We start from the raw sequence: 21,319 nt of genomic DNA, 5'->3' as shown, positions 1-21,319 counted from the left end.
GCTTAGAAACACAGTAATTCCTTAATGAAATATTTAAAATTTAACAATATTTTACCGTAGACTTTTTTTTTTTTTTTTTTTTTTGCGGTACACGGGCCTCTCACTGTTGGGGCGTCTCCTGTTCCAACGTCGTGCAGGCTCAGCGGCCATGGTTCACGGGCTTAGTTGCTCTGCGGTATGTGGGATCCTCCCGGACCGGGGCACGAACCCACGTCCCCTGCATCGGCAGGCGGACTCTCGACCACTGCGCTACCAGGGAAGCCCTACCATAGACTTTTAAAATTAATTTTTAAATTGAGATGTAACTCACATACCATAAAGTTCACCCTTTTGAAGTGTTCTCTTCAGTGATTTTTAATGTATTCACAAAATTGTGTGTCCATCCTCACTGTCTGACTCTAGAGCGTTTCAAAAGAAACCTTTTACCCACTAGCAGTCACTCCCATTCCCTCCTTCTTCCTTACCCCAGCTTTTGGCAACCAGTAATCTTCTTTCTGTCTCTATGGATTTGCATATTCTGGACACTTCATATAAATGGAATCATACAATATGTGGTCTTCTGTGTCTGGCTTCTTTTATTTATTTATTTATTTTTGGATTTTATTTTTTATACAGCAGGTTCTTATTAGTCATCCATTTTATACACATCAGTATGTACGTGTCAATCCCAATCTCCCAATTCATCCTACTACCACCCCCACCCCCACTTCCCCCCTTGGTGTCCATACGTTTGTTCTCTACATCTGTGTCTCTATTTCTGCCCTGCAGACCAGTTCATCTGTACCATTTTTCTAGGTTCCACATGTATGCGTTAATATACGATATTTGTTTTTCTCTTTCTGACTTACTTCATTCTGTATGACAGTCTCTAGATCCATCCACATCTCTGCAAATGACCCAATTTCATTCCTTTTTGTGGCTGAGTAATATTCCATTATATATATGTACCACATCTTCTGTATCCATTCTTCCGTCAATGGGCATTTAGGTTGCTTCCATGACCTGGCTATTGTAAATACTGCTGCAATGAACATTGGGGTCCATGTGTCTTTTTGAATTATGGTTTTCTCTGGGTATATGCCCAGTAGTGGGATTGCTGGGTCATATGGTAATTCTATTTTTAGTTTTTTAAGGAACCTCCATACTGTTCTCCATAGTGGCTGTATCAGTTTACATTCCCACCAACAGTGCAAGAGGGTTCCCTTTTCTCCATACCCTCTCCAGCATTTGTTGTTTGTAGATTTTCTGATGACGCCCATTCTAACTGGTGTGAGGTGATACCTCATAGTAGTTTTGATTTGCATTTCTCTAATAATTAGTGATGTTGAGCAGCTTTTCATGTGCTTCTTGGCTATCTGTATGTCTTCTTTGGAGAAATGTCTATTTAGGTCTTCTGCCCATTTTTGGATTGGGTTGTTTGTTTTTTTAATATTGAGCTGCATGAGCTGTTTATATATTTTGGAGATTAATCCTTTGTCAGTTGATTTGTTTGTAAATATTTTCTCCCATTCTGAGGGTTGTCTTTTTGTCTTGTTTGTAGTTTCCTTTGCTGAGCAAAAGCTTTTAAGTTTCATTAGGTCCCACTTGTTTATTTTTGTTTTTATTTCCATTACTCTAGGAGGTGGATCAAAAAAGATCTTGCTGTGATTTATGTCAAAGAGTGTTCTTCCTATGTTTTCCTCTAAGAGGTTTATAGTGTCTGGTCTTACATTTAGGTCTCTAATCCATTTTGAGTTTATTTTTGTATATGGTGTTAGGGAGTGTTCTAATTTCATTCTTCTACATGTAGCTGTCCAGTTTTCCCAGGACCACTTACTGAAGAGACTGTCTCTTCTCCATTGTATATCCTTGCCTCCTTTGTCATAGATTAATTGACCATAGGTGCATGGCTTTATCTCTGGGCTTTCTATCCTGTTACATTGATCTATATTTCTGTTTTTGTGCCAGTACCCTATTGTCTTGATTACTGTAGCTTTGTAGTGTAGTCTGAAGTCTGGGAGTCTGATTCCTCCAGCTCTTTTTTTTTACCTCAAGACGACTTTGGCTATTCGGGGTCTTTTGTGTCTCCATACAAATTTTAAGATTTTTTGTTCTAGTTCTGTACAAAATGCCACTGGTAATTTGATAGGGATTGCATTGAATCTGTAGATTGCTTTGGGTGGTATAGTCATTTTCGCAGTATTGATTCTTCCAATCCAAGAACATGGTATATCTCTCCATCTGTTTGTGTCATCTTTGATGTCTTTCATCAGTGTCTTATAGTTTTCTGCATACAGATCTTTTACCTCCTTAGGTAGGTTTATTCCTAGGTATTTTATTCTTTTTGTTGCAATGGTGAATGGGATTGTTTCCTTAATTTCTTTTTCTGATCTTTCGTTGTTAGTGTATAGGAATGCAAGAGATTTCTGTGCATTAATTTTGTATCCTGCAACTTTACCAAATTCATTGATTAGCTCTAGTAGTTTTCTGGTGGCATCTTTAGGACTCTCTATGTATAGTATCATGTTATCTGCAAACAGTGACAGTTTTACTTCTTCTTTTCCAATTTGTTTCCTTGTATTTCTTTTTCTTCTCTGATTGCCGTGGCTAGGACTTCCGAAACTACGTTGAATAATAGTGGCGAGAGTGGACATCCTCGTTTTGTTCCTGATCTTAGAGGAAATGCTTTCAGTTTTTCACCATTGACAGTGATGTTTGCTGTGGGTTTGTCGTATATGGCCTTTATTATGTTGAGGTAGGTTCCCTGTGTGCCCACTTTTTGGAGAGTTTTTATCATAAATGGGTGTTGAATTTTGTCAAAAGCTTTTTCTGCATCTATTGAGATGATCACATGGTTTTTATTCTTCAGTTTGTTAATATGGTGTATCACATTGATTGATTTGCGTATATTGAAGAATCCTTGCATCCCTGGGATAGATCCCACTTGATCATGGTGTATGATCCTTTTAATGTGTTGATGGATTCTGTTTGCTACTATTTTGCTGAGGATTTTTGCATGTATATTTATCAGTGATATTGGTCTGTAATTTTCTTTTTTTGTAGTATCTTTGTCTGGTTTTGGTATCAGGGTGATGGTGGCCTTATAGAATGAGTTTTGGAGTGTTCCTTCCTCTGTAATTTTTTGGAAGAGTTTGAGAAGGACGGGTGTTAGCTCTTCTCTACGTGTTTGATAGAATTCACCTGTGAAGCCACCTGGTCCTGGACTTTTGTTTGTTGGAAGATTTTTAATCACAGTTTCAATTTCATTACTTGTGATTGGTCTGTTCATATTTTCTATTTCTTCCTGGTTCAGTCTTGGAAGGTTATACCTTTCTAAGAATTGGTCCATTTCTTCCAGGTTGTCCATTTTATTGGCATAGAGTTGCTTGTAGTAGTCTCTTATGATGCTTTGTATTTCTCTGGTGTCCATTGTGACTTCTCCTTTTTCATTTCTTTTTTTTTTTGCGGTACGCTGGCCTTTCACTGTTGTGGCCTCTCCCGTTGCGGAGCACAAGCTCCGGATGCGCAGGCTCAGCAGCCATGGCTCACAGGCCTAGCTGCTCCGCGGCATGTGGGATCTTCCCGGACCAGGGCACGAACCCATGTCCCCTGCATTGGCAGGCGGACTCTCAACCACTGCGCCACCAGGGAAGTCCTCATTTCTGATTTTATTGATTTGAGTCCTCTCCTTCTTTTTCTTGATGAGTCTGGCTAAAGGTTTACCATTTTGTTTATCTTCTCAAAGAACCGGCTTTTAGTTTTATTGATCTTTGCTGTTGTTTCCTTTGTTTGCATTTCATTTATTTCTGCTCTGATCTTTATCATTTCTTTCCTTCTATTAACTTGGGGTTTTGTTTGTTTTTCTTTCTCTAGTTCCTTTAGGTGTAAGTTTAGATTGATTATTTGAGATTTTTCTTGTTTCCTGAGGTAGACTTGTATTGCTATAAACTTCTCTCTGAGAACTGCTTTTGCTGCATCCCATAGGTTTTGGATCATCGTGTTTTCATTGTCATTTGTCTCTAGGTATTTTTTGATTTCCCCTTTGATTTCTTCAGTGATCTCTTGGTTGTTTAGTAACGTATTATTTAGCCGCCATGTGTTTGTGTTTTTTACGTTTTATTCCCTGCAATTGATTTCTAATCTCATAGCGTTGTGGTCAGAAAAGATGCTTTATATGATTTCAGTTTTCTTAAATTTACTGAGGCTTGATTTGTGACCCAAGATGTGATCTATCCTGGAGAATTTTCTGTGTGCACTTGAAAAGAAAGTGTAATCTGTTGTTTTTGGATGGAATGTCCTATAAATATCAATTAAATCTATCTGGACTATTGTGTCATTTAAAGCTTGTGTTTCCTTATTAATTTTCTGTCTGGATGATCTGTCCATTGGCGTAAGTGAGGTTTAAAGTCCCCCACTGTTATTGTGTTAGTGTTGATTTCTTCTTTTACAGCTGTTAGCAGTTGCCTTATGTATTGAGGTGCTCCTATGTTGCGTGCATATATATTTACAATTGTTATATCTTCTTCTTGGATTGATCCCTTTATCATTATGTAGTGTCCTTCCTTGTCTCTTGTAACATTCTTTATTTTAAAGTCTATTTTATCTGATATGAGTATTGCTACTCCAGCTTTCTTTTGATTTCCATTTGCATGGAATATCTTTTTCCATCCCCTCACTTTCAGTCTATATGTGTCCCTTGGTCTGAAGTGGGTCTCTGGTAGCCAGCATATATATGGGTCTTGTTTTTGTATTCATTCAGCGAGCCTGTGTGTTTTGGTTGGAGCATTTAATCCATTCACGTTTAAGGTAATTATCAATATGTATGTTCCTGTTACCGTTTTCTTAATTGTTATGCGTTTGTTTTTGTAGGTCCTTTTCTTCTCTTGTGTTTCCTACCTAGAGAAGTTCCTTTAGCATTTGTTGCAGAGCTGGTTTGGTGGTGCTGAATTCTCTTAGCTTTTGCTTGTCTGTAAAGCTTTTGATTTCTCCATCGAATCTGAACGAGATCCTTGCTGGTTAGAGTAATCTTGGTTGTAGGTTCTTCCCTTTCATCACTTTAAATATATCGTGCCACTCCCTTCTGGCTTGTAATGTTTCTGCTGAGAAATCAGCTGTTAACCTTACGGGAGTTCCCTTGTATGTTATTTGTCATTTTTCCCTTGTTTTCAATAATTTTTCTTTGTCTTTAATTTTTGTCAATTTGATTACTGTGTGTCTCGGCATGTTTCTCCTTGGGTTTATCTTGCCTGGGACTCTCTGCGCTTCCTGGACTTGGGTGGCTATTTCCTTTCCCATGTTAGGGAAGTTTTTGACTATAATCTCTTCAAATATTTTCTCTGGTCCTTTCTCTCTCTCTTCTCCTTCTGGGACCCCTATAATGCGAATGTTGTTGTGTTTCATGTTGTCCCAGAAGTCTCTTAGGCTGTCTTCATTTCTTTTCATTCTTTTTTCTTTGTTCTGTTCCGCAGCAGTGAATTCCACCATTCTGTCTTCCAGGTCACTTATCCGTTCTTCTGCCTCAGTTATTCTGCTATTGATTCCTTCTAGTGTATTTTTCATTTCAGTTATTGTATTGTTCATCTCTGTTTGTTCATTCTTTAATTCTTCTAGATGTTTGTTCTTTAATTCTTCCCAGTCTTTGTTAAACATTTCTTGCATCTTCTCGATCTTTGCCTCCAATTCTTTTTCCGAGGTCCTGGATCATCTTCACTGTCATTATTCTGAATTCTTTTTCTGGAAGGTTGCCTATCTCCACTTCATTTAGTTGTTTTTCTGGGGTTTTATCGTGTTCCTTCATCTGGTACCAAGTCCTCTGCCTTTTCATTTTGTCTGTCTTCCTGTGAATGTGGTTTTCCTTCCACAGGCTGCAAAATTGTAGTTCTTCTTGCTTCTGCTGTCTGCCCTCTGGTGGATGAGGCTATCTAAGAGTATTGTGCCTATTTATTTTTTTATTAATTAATTAATTAATTTTTGGCTGCATTGGGTTTTTGTTGCTGCGCATGGCTTTCTCTAGTTGTGGCAAATGGGGGCTACTCTTTGTTGTGGTGCATGGGTTTCGCATGGTGGTGCCTTCTCTTGTTGTGGAGCACGGGCTCTAGGCATGCGGGCTTCAGTAGTTGTGGCACGCAGGCTCAGTAGTTGTGGCTCGTGTGCTGTAGAGCACAGGCTCAGTAGCTGTGGTGCATGGGCTTAGTTGCTCTGTGGCATGTGGGATCTTCCTAGACCAGGGCTTGAACCCATGTCCCCTGCATTGGCAGGCAGATTCTTAACCACTGTGCCAACAGGGAAATCCCTGTGTCTGGCTTCTTTCACTTAGTGTAACGTTTTCAAGGTACATCCATCCACGTTGTAGCATTATTAGTACTTCATTCCTTTTTATGGTCAAATGATACTTCATTTTATGGATATACCACATTTTGTTTATCCATTCATCTGTTGTTGGATATTTGGGTTGCTTCCACTTTTTGGCTGTCGTAAAAGAGCTGCTAAGAACATTCGCACATAAGTTTGAACCCCTGTTTTGAGTGTCTATTTAGCAGTGGAATTGCTAGGTCACATGGTAATTTTGTTTTACTTACCGAGGAACCACTAAACTATATGAAAGTCCCAATTTCTCCACATCTTTGCCAACACTTGTTATTCCCCAGCCCCCACCTCTGTTTGTCTGTTTATAGCTATCCTGGTAGATGTGAGTGGTATCTCTTTTTTTGTTGTTGTTGTTGGTTTTTTGGTTTTTTTTTTTGCGGTACGCAGGCCTCTCACTGCTGCGGCCTTCTCCCGCTGCGGAGCACAGGCTCCGGATGCCCAGGCCCAGTGGCCATGGCTCACGGGCCCAGCCACTCCACGGCATGTGGGATCCTCCTGGACCGGGGCACGGACCCGTGTCCCCTGCATCGGCAGGCGGACTCTCAACCACTGTGCCACCAGGGAAGCTCTCGTTGTTTGAACTGCATTTCTTTGATGGCTAATGATGTTGGACATCTTTTCATGTGCTTATTGGCCATTTGTATATCTTCTTTGGAGAAAGGTCTATTTGAGTATTTTGCCCATTTCTTAATGGAGTTATTTGTTTCTTTTGTTGTTGTGTTTGAGTTTTTAAGAAATGAAAGTTTGCTGGGGGGAAAAAAGTTTCCTGAAAGCATTTTTTTCAGGAAAAGTTTATAGTATAGGTGAGTGGTTGTAGAACTGACCCACAGGCCAAATTTGGCCTGCCACCTGTTTTTATACAGCCTATGAGCTAAGATACATTTTACATTCTTTAATGATTGGGGAAAAAATCAAAAGGAATAATATTTTGAGATACGGGAAAATTATACGACATTCAGATTTTCACCATTGATAAATAAGTTTTATTGTACCACAACCACCTTCATTCCTTTATATTTGTCTATACTTTCCTGTTACAAAGGCAGAGTTGCATAGTTGCAACAGAGCTTATATGTGGTAACTGTCATAACACTGCTGCTCAGTGCACTGCTAACTGGACTGACATGGTTCAAATGCAGCAGCATTTCATGTACCATGTGTACCTCTGTACTGCGGCATTTTATTTTTTTATTATCAGTATATACCTATCATGCCAAAAGAAGAAAAGAAAAAAGTGGGTTTTCAGATGGCAAAACAGATATATATTCTGAGCTCTAATTTCAGCATTGGTTTTTTTGGACCTAAATGCACGCACAAAGGAAATTTCCTAATCCGTTTGACCATGCAGTTGAGGAGCTTCCACCCAGCCTTCAGTTGGAACTGATCAATCTGCAGTGTAATGATGTGTTAACAGGCAATATCAAGAAAAAAATCAAATATGATTCTGTAAATGCCTTCCAAGTGATGAATGTGCTCAATTAAAGTTGTATGTTTACAGATATGTGTCACTATTGGCAGTGTGTATCTGTGCAAAAAGACATTTTCAAAGATGAAATATGTAAAATCTCATTACAGATCAGCATTAATAGCTGAACACTTGCAGTTGATTTTCATGATAGGGAATGCTGACTTTTTTTTTTAATTGAAGTATAGTTGATTTACAGTATTGTGTTAGTTTCGGGTGTATAGCATAGTGATTTGTTTTTTGTTTTTGTTTTTGTGGGGTTTTTTGCAGATTGTATTCCATTATAGGTTATTACAAGATAGGGAACATTAACTTTGAACCCTAATTAAGCCAAATGTTATCCCTCTAAGAGGAATTCCATCCTTCTCATTAGTAGACCTGTATAGTAAAGGTATACTCAGTTATTACTATATTTTTAATTTAATTAATAAATTATTTAATTTCATTAATAAATTATTAATTATTATTTCATTAATAGAAACTTTGATTATCTCTTGCTATGTAAGTACCTACATGATATCCTTGATTTTGCCTGTTGACCCGCAAAGCCTAAAGTATTTGCTATGTAGCTCTTTACCAAAAAAGTGCTGACCCCTGGTATAAATATTAATCTGAGTTATCCCTTAATCTGACCCTGATTTACTCTTCCTTAATCCTGGTTTACTGTTCCTTAATTGGAGTGTTTATTTCTAACTTGCTCTTAATTCAGTATTTCCCAAATTCACCTCATAATAGTCACTAGGTGTACTTGTTAAAAATACAGATTCCAGGGGCTTCCCTGGTGGCACAGTAGTTGAGAGTCCGCCTGCTGATGCAGGGGATGTGGATTCGTGCCCCGGTCCGGGAGGATCCCACATGCCGCGGAGCGGCTGGGCCCGTGGGCCATGGCCGCTGGGCCTGTGCGTCCGGAGCCTTTGCTCCGCAACGGGAGAGGCCGCACTGGTGAGAGGCCTGCGTACCGCAAAAAAAAAAAAAAAAAAAAATACAGATTCTATTCTGATTCAGCCAGGTGCTATATCTTACGATCAAGAAAATTTGGGAAACAGTCTCATACTGGAGAGATTTACTTCTCAGTTTAGCCTAGCAGTACATTCAATCGCCACTGTTAGTTTGTTCTCAATTCTCTAATTGCTACTTTTTTCTTAGGCCTATTATTAGTTCTGCTAATCTGCTAATCCTCCCTTCCCTGTAAAACACCTACTACCATCTGTTAGTCATTTCTTAGGTGGACCTGCTTAAGGTAAAATCTGTAACTTTTAGAGACTATATGCCTTGATTTATACAAGTACAAGCCTTGAGTCTAAGCTTATAACAGAATCTTTTATTTAGACAACATTAATAAGCTTTTAACACAGATTTGAGGTAGGATCATGAAAAAGATCATATTCTAAATTAAAGCCTGAATTCGAAATGTTTCCAGTGATGACGGACTCTGTATGACCCATGGAGTCCTCTGCTTACCTAACAATGAAAAAGATCTGTGTGAGGGTTTAGATTACTTTATATGCAAAATGAGTTTATTTTATTACTGCCAAAATATTTTAGTTTTATTAAAGTATAATTTTTAATACTTTTAAAAAGTAGTCATTTTTTGGGGTTATATTTTAAGAGGTTAATATTTAAATATTGTATTGAGCTAATACCTTAGAGTACTTTTGCTTCTGATGCATTTCAAGCTTTAATGAAAAATGCATCACTGTTTTTCTTCAATTACTTTTTTTTTTTTTTTTTTTTGCGGTACGTGGGCCTCTCACTGTTGTGGCCTCTCCCGTTGCGGAGCATAGGCTCCGGACGCGCAGGCTCAGCGGCCATGGCTCACAGGCCTAGCTGCTCTGCGGCATGTGGGATCTTCCCGGACCGGGGCACGAACCCGTGTCCCCTGCATCGGCAGGCGGACTCTTAACGACTGCGCCACCAGGGAAGCCCCTGGGGCTTATTTTTAAATAGTCAAATATTTGTTCTATCCGTTATAAATCCTAAAATAAAAGTTGTCAAAGTACACTTCCAGCAGCTTTTCTTATAAAAGTTGTAGTGTCAAAAATGTAATTTTTTAAATGTAATTCTTATCTCATAATAGGAAGTTAGTAAAAGACTTGTACACTTATCGACCAGTGCTATTTTGTCACCTGCTTGCGAATCAGTACATTTTATATCCCAGCTTTGATATATACACACACACGTGACAGACCAAAACATTTAGTCCCATTTTGCTGCTAGAGGTCAAAAATCAGAGAAGTTGGGGGGGGAAAGCCTTTACTGTAGTTTTATGTCAGCTCAAATTCTTTATGGAATGAGAGAGGGCATTTCTTCTTTATATGACTGGAAGAATGAATCTTCCCTAAAGATGAATTTCTCTTTTGCCCATCTTCAGAGGGTGTGTGGTCATGAAGGGAGAGTTTAAGCATTCCAGATCGGTCCAAGTAAATATTGCCTCATTTACTTAAAGTGGCTTGGGTATAAAAGGAAATGGCTTTGCTTTAGTTCATTTTTCATGTTGGTTGTATTTGATGTTATGTATTTGGCAGTGAAAACATTCAGTATTCTTCTCAGCATATTTATGAAAATCAAATTTTAAAATCCCAGCTATTTACATTAAAACGATTGTTTCTTTTCTCAATGATTTATAGATGAAACCAGCCTGTATAAAAGCCCTTACTCGTATATTTAAAATATCTGATCAAGATAATGATGGTACTCTCAATGATGCTGAACTCAACTTCTTTCAGGTAGCCTTTTATTTCAGATATTTGTGTATCTTGGTCTTTTTTTGCTGAGAAGAGAAAAAATTTATTGGCTTGAACAATGGTATTTTGATAAACATGCATCTCTTTCATGTAAAAACTCTCTTTCACATCAGGCTATTTAATCTTTACCTAGGGGATAAAACTCTCTTATGCTTAGGAGTTGAGGGGACTCTGCGAGTGTCATTTCATGGTGTACAGTGGGTTTATTAAGGATAACTTGAAGTCTGAACTTTGAATTATTTTTCTTTCTTGGTTTTGTATAACATAGCTACACAAAGAGCTCTGTGTTTTAGGAACATGATGGGGAGAGTAGGGAAAACATGTCCTAAGTATGACATGTTTTACTTAATACAAAGTAGAGACTCTGCTAATTCAGAATATGTTTCCTTCGGTTGCAACTCTTTGATTTAATGTTGCTTTGTGGATTAATACTTGTACTATTTGTGGGTTTAATGCTGATTTGTTTTTAACTTTATTTTTATGTTTTTTGCTAGAGAATTTGTTTCAACACTCCGTTAGCTCCTCAAGCTCTAGAAGATGTCAAAAATGTAGTCAGAAAACATATAAGTGATGGTGTGGCTGATAGTGGATTGACACTGAAAGGTGGGTGAATGGTGCTTTTTCCCCCTTTTGAATTTAATATTTTCAAAATTTAGCAGAAGGCAAAAGTCTATAGTATTATCTATATTTAGGGAAATGTTTATATTTACTAATATACCTAAAATCTAACCTGGATGTTTAAGAGTTGGAAGAGGCAGACGTTGGTGGGGATAATTATCTTTACTGTGAGTATAAATTAGAGGCAGGGAAATTGATTGGGTCTCAGGAGTGCAGAGGTCCATCTGAGGGTAAGAGATTTCAGAAACAAATTTATCTTAAAATTAAAATGATTTCATTTGTTTTTATCATATAACCATGTGAATGTCAGTATATTCCTTGGGATATGTTTTTGGCCCTTTCATGTAGTGCCATCTCTTGCTGACCTGGGTGTATCTGTGAAATGATTCTGAAATCAACTCTTTGAGACACTTGTGAGCATTGTTTTGGTTTGACCTTCCATATGCAAAACTAGTACACATATGTTCAGGAGTCTAGCTCTTGCCTTTATGTGTTACATGCTTTTCTTCCATGTGACTCTACCCATTTTCACATCAGCTATATTTACTGATTTATTTTATTTCAGGTTTTCTTTTTTTACACACGCTTTTTATTCAGAGAGGGAGACATGAAACTACTTGGACTGTGCTTCGACGATTTGGTTATGATGACGATCTGGATTTGACACCTGAATATTTATTTCCCTTGTATGTACCTTTGGCTTCTAATTGATTTCACTTGCCAGTATTTTAAAGTTTTTATTTAGCACATTGAAAGGTAGGCTCTGAGCTACTCAGGAATAATTTATAGATTTATAGAGCCGTTTATAGCAGGGTTTCTCAAACTCGGCACTATTGACATTTTGGACTAGATAATTCTTTATTGTAGAGCCTGTTCTACGAGTTATAGGATGTTTATTAGCACATCCTTAGATGCCGGTAGCACCTCTTCCCCCAGTCGTGACAGCCAAAAATGTCCCCTTAGGAGTGAAGTCATCCCCAATTGAGAGCCACTGATTTATAGCATGGCTCAAACTCTTCCTCTTCTTCTAATGAAGAATACAAGTACCTTTTTAAATTCATTTTATTGAGGAAGGAGGTAAAAGATGCTAGACGAACTTGTTTTTAGAGTCAAGGGATCAGAAATATATTGGTTAGCGTTTTTCTTTTCTTTAGTCCTTCTCCACCCTAAGTTTTATAGCCTGTTCTCAGCTCAGGATAAAATAAGTATTTTTCCTAAACGACCAGTCTCTTTGTGGTTGTTTTTCTTTAGATAATGATATGTTGAAGTTTTGTATGTTTAATGATGAACCCAGCATCACCCTGAAATAGGAGACTGCCTTGCTGTAGGATGCCTCTCCCATACCCAAGGGAAGTAGGCTTTTCAGGGAAGTGACTTGCCAAGATCTGGCCTTTGAGCCTTTCGCCTTTTTTCTTCGCTTTCTCAGTAGCACATTATCTTCATGTTCTCCTTTTTAATTTTAGCATAGCACTGCTAGCTATCCATGTAAGGGTTCAGAAAAACTTCGTTCTTGTTTTTTCTTCCCCATCATTAAGGAAGCAAAATTTCTAGTTGGATTCCTCGTCCATTAATCAGTTCTAAGTTAAAACTTCCCTTGTCAAAGTTATTAAATCTTGGCTCAAGTAATTTCCCAGGTTTTTCAATAAATATATATTGAATGAATGCATTTGTCCCAGGACTTTTTTTTATCAAGTTTTCTTTTCTGTGCCAATTTATGTGGGTAGATAGATTCTACGGGAGGTTGCTTATTGCTTTCTAAAGTATGACAATAAGGAAACTCCATCTTTTATGGCTTTGTGACTTACACTGAGATCTCTTTTAATTTCTTTCTGCGCTCTACCTTTAATTTTCTGTAACAAGCCCCTTCAAAGCCACCACTTGAGTCTTCTTATTGAACTCTCTGCCCCTGTCCTTCACACTGCTGCTAGATTAATAGATATACAACATGGATTTTGCCATGTCACTTACCCTTCAAGACAGGATAAAGCCTAAGCTTCTTAACCTGGTGTAGGAGGTCATTCATGATCTGCTCACTCCAGCTCACTCCCTGCCTTCATTCTAGAAGTAAATACTAAACTATTTCTGGTCCACCAATCAGATATTGTTTCCCACACCAGGCTTTTGCCCATGGTATTTTTACTCTCTTCCTCCCTCTCCCCCCAACCTAATTCATGTCTGTTATCCTTCAAGTCTCAATACAGGTGACAGTGTCTCTCAGCAGTGCTGACACCTTCCCATCCCCAGGCCAAAGTGTTCCCTTTTACAAGGGTTCCCCTAGCATCTGTAATTTACCCATACTCAACAGTTGCCTCATTCTGTTGAGATAGTGAGGTTATCTACTTGTGGTCTGTCTCCAGCTTGAATGTGGTTCCTTAGAGGTAGGGAGCCTGTCTTGTTTTTATGTCCCCAGTACCTCTGTGCATTTGATAAATGTTTATTGACTCGAATTTAGGGTGTGTCAAAGGTCAAATCGGGCAGAAATAACATCTCTTCACATCATTTTCAATACATTACAATGTTGACATTGTTTAAAGCTCATAATTTTGACTTATAATTGGTTTGTAGGAAGAACAACCCATTACAGTTTAATCAGTATTGTCTGTAAATTTTTTAATACAACCTGCCCTTCAGATAGTTAAGAAAACTGTCGCGTTGGAGTGAGCACTATTATGACTCTTCTGAGAATTGCCATACCACTGCAGTGACTTTCCCTGGGCAAGTCCAAATGGCTACAGAAAACATGTTCTGTAAATGCTGTCATCCTACAAAAATACTTGTTGCAATTTCATGTTCATTTCTCCAGTTAAATTTTAATATTTGGTTAATGATTTATTTTACTTTTTTTTTTCATCAACAGGCTAAAAATACCTCCTGATTGCACTACTGAATTAAATCATCACGCATATTTGTTTCTCCAAAGTACTTTTGACAAGCATGATTTGGTAAGCTTTTAGCTGCAGTTTTCCATGATATATGATAAAATATGTTCCTGTGAATGATGTAACTCTGATCCCTGAGCTATTGGGCATTCCTGTCACATAGCCAAAAATTACCCAAACTTTCTTAAACTAGCAAAGATACTTTCTCATATTATTTACTTTATTATTTTCTCAAGATGAAAAAGTCTAGTTTCTGATAGACCCTTGCATAGGTTTCCTTACATATGTGTAAGGAGTTTTCTTGATAAAATGTAAAATTTCTTTTCATTTGTTAGTTTTTAGAAACATAGCTTTACTTGATTAGGGGGCTCTTGCATTTGGGAATTATCCTCTTAGATATCTAAGTGTTATGTATACTTTCTTGTGTATCTTCAGGATAGAGACTGTGCTTTGTCACCTGATGAGCTTAAAGACTTGTTTAAAGTTTTCCCTTACATACCTTGGGGGCCAGATGTGAATAACACAGTTTGTACGAATGAAAAAGGCTGGATAACCTACCAGGGATTCCTTTCCCAGTGGACGTGAGTATAGAGCTCACTTCTTTCCTCTAGAGTTACAGCTAGTTTGAAATTATGGTGCATTACATTCATCATTTTGTATATTTGTCAGATCTTGTGAAGTGCTTCAATGATAGCTGCCTGTGAGCAGGATTTATAGTGCTGCTGCTACCTCTGAGATGAACTATAGATGTTCTATAAATTTATCAGGAAGGGATGTGTTTGCTTTTGGATGAGGTACAGGGAAACAGTAATAAGTCATATAAAAATGGAAGTAAATTTTAATACTTAAAAATTTTTTATTGGAGTATAGTTGATTTACAGTGTGTTTTAATACTTTTGATTAAGGGAAACATCATTGTTATTGTACAGATCTTGTATTTTCAGAATATGGGGAGAGCATATTTTACTTGACACTGAATTCTTACTTTGAGGGTTTTTTTGTTGTTGTTGTTTGTTTTCAGTGAACTCTTAGACTTAGTGAGGGTGTCTGCAGTCTTGTTGACCTATTGTCTAGGGTGCTAAAAAAATTCTCTGGTTGTGCATAATGACATAATTACTTTAGCCTTGGCGAAAATAACTTTCTCAACACCAGGATCTGTTCTTTTTTCAGATCATACGAAAGGCTAACTATTTTCAAGTGTCTTTTAGCCTTTCAGTTATTTTTTTCACTTTTTGCAAACCTTTTCAGATTTAATTATCATTAAGTCCTTAACTAGCCAGTATTTGCAGTACAATATGTAACTTGGGAAGCAAATAATATAAAATATCCCTGCTCTAGATCTTACCAGCTGCTCACTGCTCATCTGTGTGGCCTTGCTCTCTCCGGGCAGGTGGAATAGATACAGGAGCCCCTTCCACCCCACATCTTGCATTCTCCTCCCTTTCATTTCTGCCCTAAGGATGTCACTGTAGGAAAAGCCATGGTTGGGCACATGGGAAATTAAAGCAGTCTGACAAAAATTATCTGGGTCTAGTGGTAAAATTATTTGAGCTGTTGTAATTGTTTTTAAAATAAATATTCATTTAGGAACTTTTCACATTTTAAACTCTTCCCTTTCCTAGGCTCACGACCTATTTAGATGTGCAGCGGTGCCTGGAGTATTTGGGTTATCTAGGCTATGCAATATTGACTGAGCAAGAGTCTCAAGCTTCAGCCATCACAGGTAAGTATCTGAATGCTATTTAATTAGAAAAAAATTTTTTTTAGGATTCCAGTTTCATATGTAAAAAGAGTAAAAATAAATGCATCTTCTTTAGTCTTCCATGTCTATACTATTTCTTTTCCCTTGATTTGGTAATCACTTTTGAGGTAGGCTGCTTGATTTAATTGTTTATCAAAAAGGAAAGAGTAGAGGTTTTACCTCTAGTCTCCCCCGAGGGTACTTCATTGATGAAAATCAGGGAGGGCTATGGGCATGAAAAGTATTTACCAGTCTATCTTGTGTTTTAATTTTCTTTAAACATTAAAAACAGTGCCTATTAACACATGATCCTGGTATTCAACTGATTGTACATCTCTCGGTTTTATAACCTTTTTCCACATTAAAAACTCTTTCACATATCTTGTAATGTTAACCAGGCATTCTTGCCAGGCAATGTGCTCCACTTAAAGAAAACCCATAGATATAATATGAAATAACAAATTAGGGAACTGATCATTTCAAGAAGTTCTTATATCCTGATTTGTGGGGGAAAATGCCATATCTTACAGGAAGCCCCATTACAGGAAGACAGCCTTTGTGAAATTGACAGAGCAAATACCCTTCAAAGTACTTAACCAGTTAGACAGTATTTAATGCAGCACCAAACACTAAGGAACTAATTAGCCAGCGTGAGGTTCTTCCACTCAACAAAATATTGTGGCCATATTTCTGTAATCAGTAAGTATACTAATATATCTATAACATTTATAATATTATATCTTTAATATTAGATAAAGTATCATCATATGGATATTCTATAACTTAACTACCCCATAATTATTATCTGTTTTTTATCACTTTCAGGTTTTTTTGCTATAAATAGTGCCTCTTGGTGAGCTTTCTTGTAGTTGAATCTTTGGGTATAGTTAAAGGAGGTCTCTTTACCTCAAGAAGAGATGCCTCGGGCTTCCCTGGTGGCGCAGTGGTTGAGAGTCCGCCTGCCGATGCAGGGGACATGGGTTCGTGCCCCGATCCGGGAAGATCCCACATGCCGCGGAGCGGCTGGGCCCGTGAGCCATGGCCGCTGAGCCTGCGCGTCCGGAGCCTGTGCTCCGCAACGGGAGAGGCCACAACAGTGAGAGGCCCGCGTACCGCAAAAAAAAAAAAAAAAAAGAAGACATGCCTCATTGCTCTGCTGATACAACATTGTTTTCAGGGCTGCCTCTTTTACAGATTTACCTTAGAAAGGCCAGTTAACCCTAGCGTGCATATCCTCTTTCCATTTATAGACCCAAGAGAGTGCAGTTTTGAGATAGCATCTTTTAGTTTATAATTTGTTATGACAATAATTTATAACAGAAAAAAAGATGGGATATAGTATTGGCTGTATTCATTGTAATTTTCATTCATTTTTCAGATATCATTTTGTTATGTAAACATACTACTTATTTTATGATGAAATGAATATCATTTGGTTACTAGAAGTTTACAGCCGACTTTCAGAAATGCATCTTTTTCACTAAGTGGGGCCCTTCTGTATTATATTTTGTACTTTATTTCACATACCGCTTGACTACTGTACAGTATGTTTATTGATCGAACACTTTGTAAAAATGATAAATAGCAATACCCTATTTTGCAGAATGTGAAATGAAGGCTCAGTAAATCTAAGCAGTACATAATTAGCTTTTTTTTTCTTTTTAGTAACAAGAGATAAAAAGATAGACCTTCAGAAAAAACAGACTCAAAGAAATGTATTCCGATGTAATGTAATTGGGATGAAAAACTGTGGGAAAAGTGGAGTTCTTCAGGCTCTTCTTGGAAGAAACTTAATGGTGAGAGTTCTCAAGAAATAGAACTATACTCAACAGATTTTTATAGTCACTGAGTTTACATAATTTTTTCATAACCATTTACCCTTTTAGATGATTAGTAGAACTGAGTGACCTATGTATAATAGTAAGGTACAACTAAAGTGTAACAATAATCTCATTGAACTAGCTTTATCTTTGCTTCATTGATGTTAGCTATCATTTGTCTTTTTTTTTTTAAACAGCTTTTAGATGGGGGTTAAATAAATACACATATGAAAGCATCAAACACAGTGCTTGGCATGAAGTAAATGTACAGTGAATATTTTGAACCGAATACTGATACCTAATTCTGACTACTGACTTGAGTAAGGAGATTGACATATTTGTAGATGAAATAGCAGGCCAAATTATAGTGTAAGGAGAATCGCCAGCAGGTGGCTCTGGAATACACTTTCAGTGATATCGTTTACTTCCTTTTCAGCTACTGCTTTCCCTGTATGCAGAACAAATGCATCTTTTATTTTAGACCTTAAGAACTAAGAAACAAAATCAATATCCCCTTTGTATTGATAAATAACACATAGTGTAGGGAAGAATGTCCTTTTTTTGGTAACACACCATACATGCAGAGCGCATGTGTTGATGAAAACTAGTTCCTGTAATTTCTTACTATAAATACTGAGATGTTTTTGGTTGTTTTCAGAGGCAGAAGAAAATTCGTGATGACCATAAATCATACTATGCAATTAACACTGTTTATGTATACGGACAAGAGAAATACTTGTTGGTAAGAAATTTTCTGGCATATAAAGATTATTAATTATTGGGTACATTTTAAATGACTCTTTGAAAACATAATTAGATTTAATTTAATGGTTTTTGTGTGATTTATTTTTTTACCTGGTTTATTCATTAGAATTAATTTTAATTCCCTTGATCCATGTGGTGATTACATGGGTGTAGATATAAGTAAAAATTCATCTATCTGTGTGCTTAATTGTATGTTATACCACCATAAGAAAGTTAAAAAAAAAATTAAATCCTCTTTGCTCTTTCTTCCACTTTTATTTTTAAAAATTATGTCCTCTATTGTTGACTAGAAATTAGTTTGAAGACCTTCGTGCAGGTGTGGGGTAGTTTAATCTGTAATTGAATCAGGTTGTATCTATTTAGCAGGGAGGAGTGTATTTAACAAGTGTGGTAGCCTAAAAAATGATGGAAAGAATGGTATGACTGAAAAGATAATATGAAATAGTAAAAAGAGGTTTTATGTTCTTTTTGGATCCAGTCTGATTTTGGTTTGAATGCTGGTCCACCACTGATCAGCTGTGTGACCTCAGGCAAATTGCTTATTCTCTCTGAGTCTGAGTTTCTTATTAAGTTAACTAATATGAGAAGCTCCTGACAAATAATAGGTACTAAAGAAAGTTCATTCCCTTTTTTTTTTTCTTTTTGGAAGTAGTTTATTCTGCTAGGCAGATAATCACGTTGAATTTTATGCATATTTTGCTCTTTATGATAAAAGTTCTTTGTCAGTTTCTTGTTAAACCTGTTTATCTCTCATTCTTCTCCTAAGTATAATTCTGTATATTGGGTACTCAGTAAATCTTGCTGATTGTTAACTTTCCAGTTTTATTGTTACAACCATTCATTGCAAATTGATGTCTTTCATGTCTCTGAATATCCATGCTCTAATAGTGTTTTATTTGGAATATATTGAGTCACCTCTGACTTTACACTTCCCTTTTCTTCTCCTCAACAAAGAAGCACTATCTTATATAGCTCAATACTGAATTTTACGCTTGTTGGATCATTATCATATCACAGATGGGATGTTTCTTTAGAGATTTTATAATAAACATTGAAAAAGGGTAGGCAGTGAAGTAGAACAAAATAACCTTAATGTACGTCCTTTGCTTTGTGGTTTGTTTGTTTGTTTTTTTTCCTTTGTGTTTTTGATTGGGGAGGAAAGGTGGTGTGGTAAAAAGAAAAAAGACTTGGGAATCATATCTGAGTTCAATTTTTGGTGTGATGACTAACTAGTTAGTTGTGCTATCTTTGGCAGTTGACCTAATCTCTTTAGCCTGTTTTCTTATCTATAGTATATAGAGAATGCATGTAAAGGGCCTGCCTGGCACACTTTAGTCACTCACTGAATGTTAGTTTCTGTAGGACCTTAATCACCATTTTTCATCTTCAAAAATCAGAAACTACTTGTTTATCTATATGTCTTACTTCCAAAAATAGTCTGAAAATTTATGCTTAACTAGTATTTTTAAATTAGGAAGTCAAGTTAAGCAAATAATAAAACATCATGACTTTAATTTTACATCAGTGTTATGATACTTATGTTTCTGTCTTTTTCTTTTTACAAGTTGCATGATATCTCAGAATCGGAATTTCTAACTGAGGCTGAGATCCTTTGTGATGTTGTGTGCCTGGTATATGATGTCAGTAACCCTAAATCCTTTGAATACTGTGCCAGGATTTTTAAGGTTTGTTGCTCTTTCGGTCTAAAACCAAGTTTAACTTTATAAGGAGTTTAATGGAATTGTAATGTGGTGTTTTCTAACCAGGGAAATGCAAGAAAATTATTTGTGGAGCTTTTCAGAAATACATACATTTGTGTCCTATCCCTAAAGGTTCTGGTTTCATTCTGAGGTGGTAGAGTCGCAGACATCTGTATTTTTAAAAGTACTTTTTTCCACGTGTGACTCTGATGTGCGTTCCTGGTTAAGAACCTCTGCATTAATGGAAGGTCTTAGGAGTGCACATGGATTATATGTTGCCCGTTATACAAAGAATAATAATAGAGCAAGGGGATAAACCAGAGGCTTGAAAAGTTATCAGTTACTTTGAGATTATCAACAAGATTCAGTAAGAGTAAAAAAACTGTATGTACGAAGGAATTTACTCTAGCATTGTTTTTAATAGCAAAAACCTGGAAATAATCCAAATGTCTAACAATAGGAGGATATTTACCAAATTGAGACAAAATGATCCTATGAAATTTATGTAGCCATTAAAAATAATGGTTTTGAATTCTGAAAACATGGAAAATTCAGTATTATATTTTTAAATGGTTATGTCCAGCATGGCTACAACTATGTAAACATATATATATGCATGTGCTTAAGGACTAGAGGTAATATCAAAAAATGAAAATAGTGTGCTTTAGGAGGGAGAATTTAGGTAGATTTCTTTTTATTTCAAAGTATTGTTTCTTTTTGAAAAAAAAATTTTTTTTTTTCAAATTGTAGTGAATTTGAAGAATTGTTATATTGTTACCAGCATTAGAAAAGTGGCCCTGGTCTTATTATGCTACTGACCTAGACAACTGCCAGTCTTTGCCTCTTAGTTTACTTTCTCCCTGAAACTGTTGATGCTTTGCCTATCTAGAGAAAATTTTTAGTGCCCATTTAATTAAGTTTAGTAATTTTTGAACTTGTCATCAGATTTTGATTTCACTTTTTATTCTGTAGCAACACTTTATGGACAGCAGAATACCTTGCTTAATCGTAGCTGCAAAGTCAGACCTGCATGAAGTCAGACAAGAATATAGCATTTCACCTACTGATTTCTGCAGGAAACACAAAATGCCTCCACCACAAGCCTTCACTTGCAATACTGCTGATGCACCCAGTAAAGACATCTTTGTTAAATTGACAACAATGGCCATGTACCCGTAAGTACTTGCTCTGCCATGATTTTCGTTTTGCATGGTTTGTGGTAACATTGCATGCCTTTACTAG

General features: G+C 36.8%; 1 protein-coding gene across 4 annotated transcripts in view; it reads left to right on the top strand.

Annotated features, from left to right (window-relative positions):
* RHOT1 (ras homolog family member T1) overlaps positions 1-21,319 on the top strand; it is a 59,175-nt gene that overhangs the window by 23,345 nt on the left and 14,511 nt on the right. For all 4 annotated transcript variants that reach the window (XM_082861311.1, XM_082861309.1, XM_082861310.1 and 1 more), the window contains exons 9-18: positions 10,438-10,536; positions 11,049-11,157; positions 11,738-11,858; positions 14,030-14,114; positions 14,487-14,632; positions 15,674-15,774; positions 17,458-17,588; positions 18,271-18,354; positions 19,943-20,062; positions 21,050-21,252. In XM_082861311.1, coding sequence (XP_082717437.1) covers positions 10,438-10,536; positions 11,049-11,157; positions 11,738-11,858; positions 14,030-14,114; positions 14,487-14,632; positions 15,674-15,774; positions 17,458-17,588; positions 18,271-18,354; positions 19,943-20,062; positions 21,050-21,252 — 1,199 coding nt within the window. The remainder of the gene's footprint in view (positions 1-10,437; positions 10,537-11,048; positions 11,158-11,737; positions 11,859-14,029; positions 14,115-14,486; positions 14,633-15,673; positions 15,775-17,457; positions 17,589-18,270; positions 18,355-19,942; positions 20,063-21,049; positions 21,253-21,319) is intronic.

Source organism: Leucopleurus acutus, assembly GCF_964270905.1.
Source record: "Leucopleurus acutus genome assembly, chromosome: 19".
In the NCBI taxonomy this organism is placed as follows: domain Eukaryota; kingdom Metazoa; phylum Chordata; class Mammalia; order Artiodactyla; family Delphinidae; genus Leucopleurus; species Leucopleurus acutus.
This window is presented reverse-complemented; position numbering and strand designations above follow the sequence as displayed.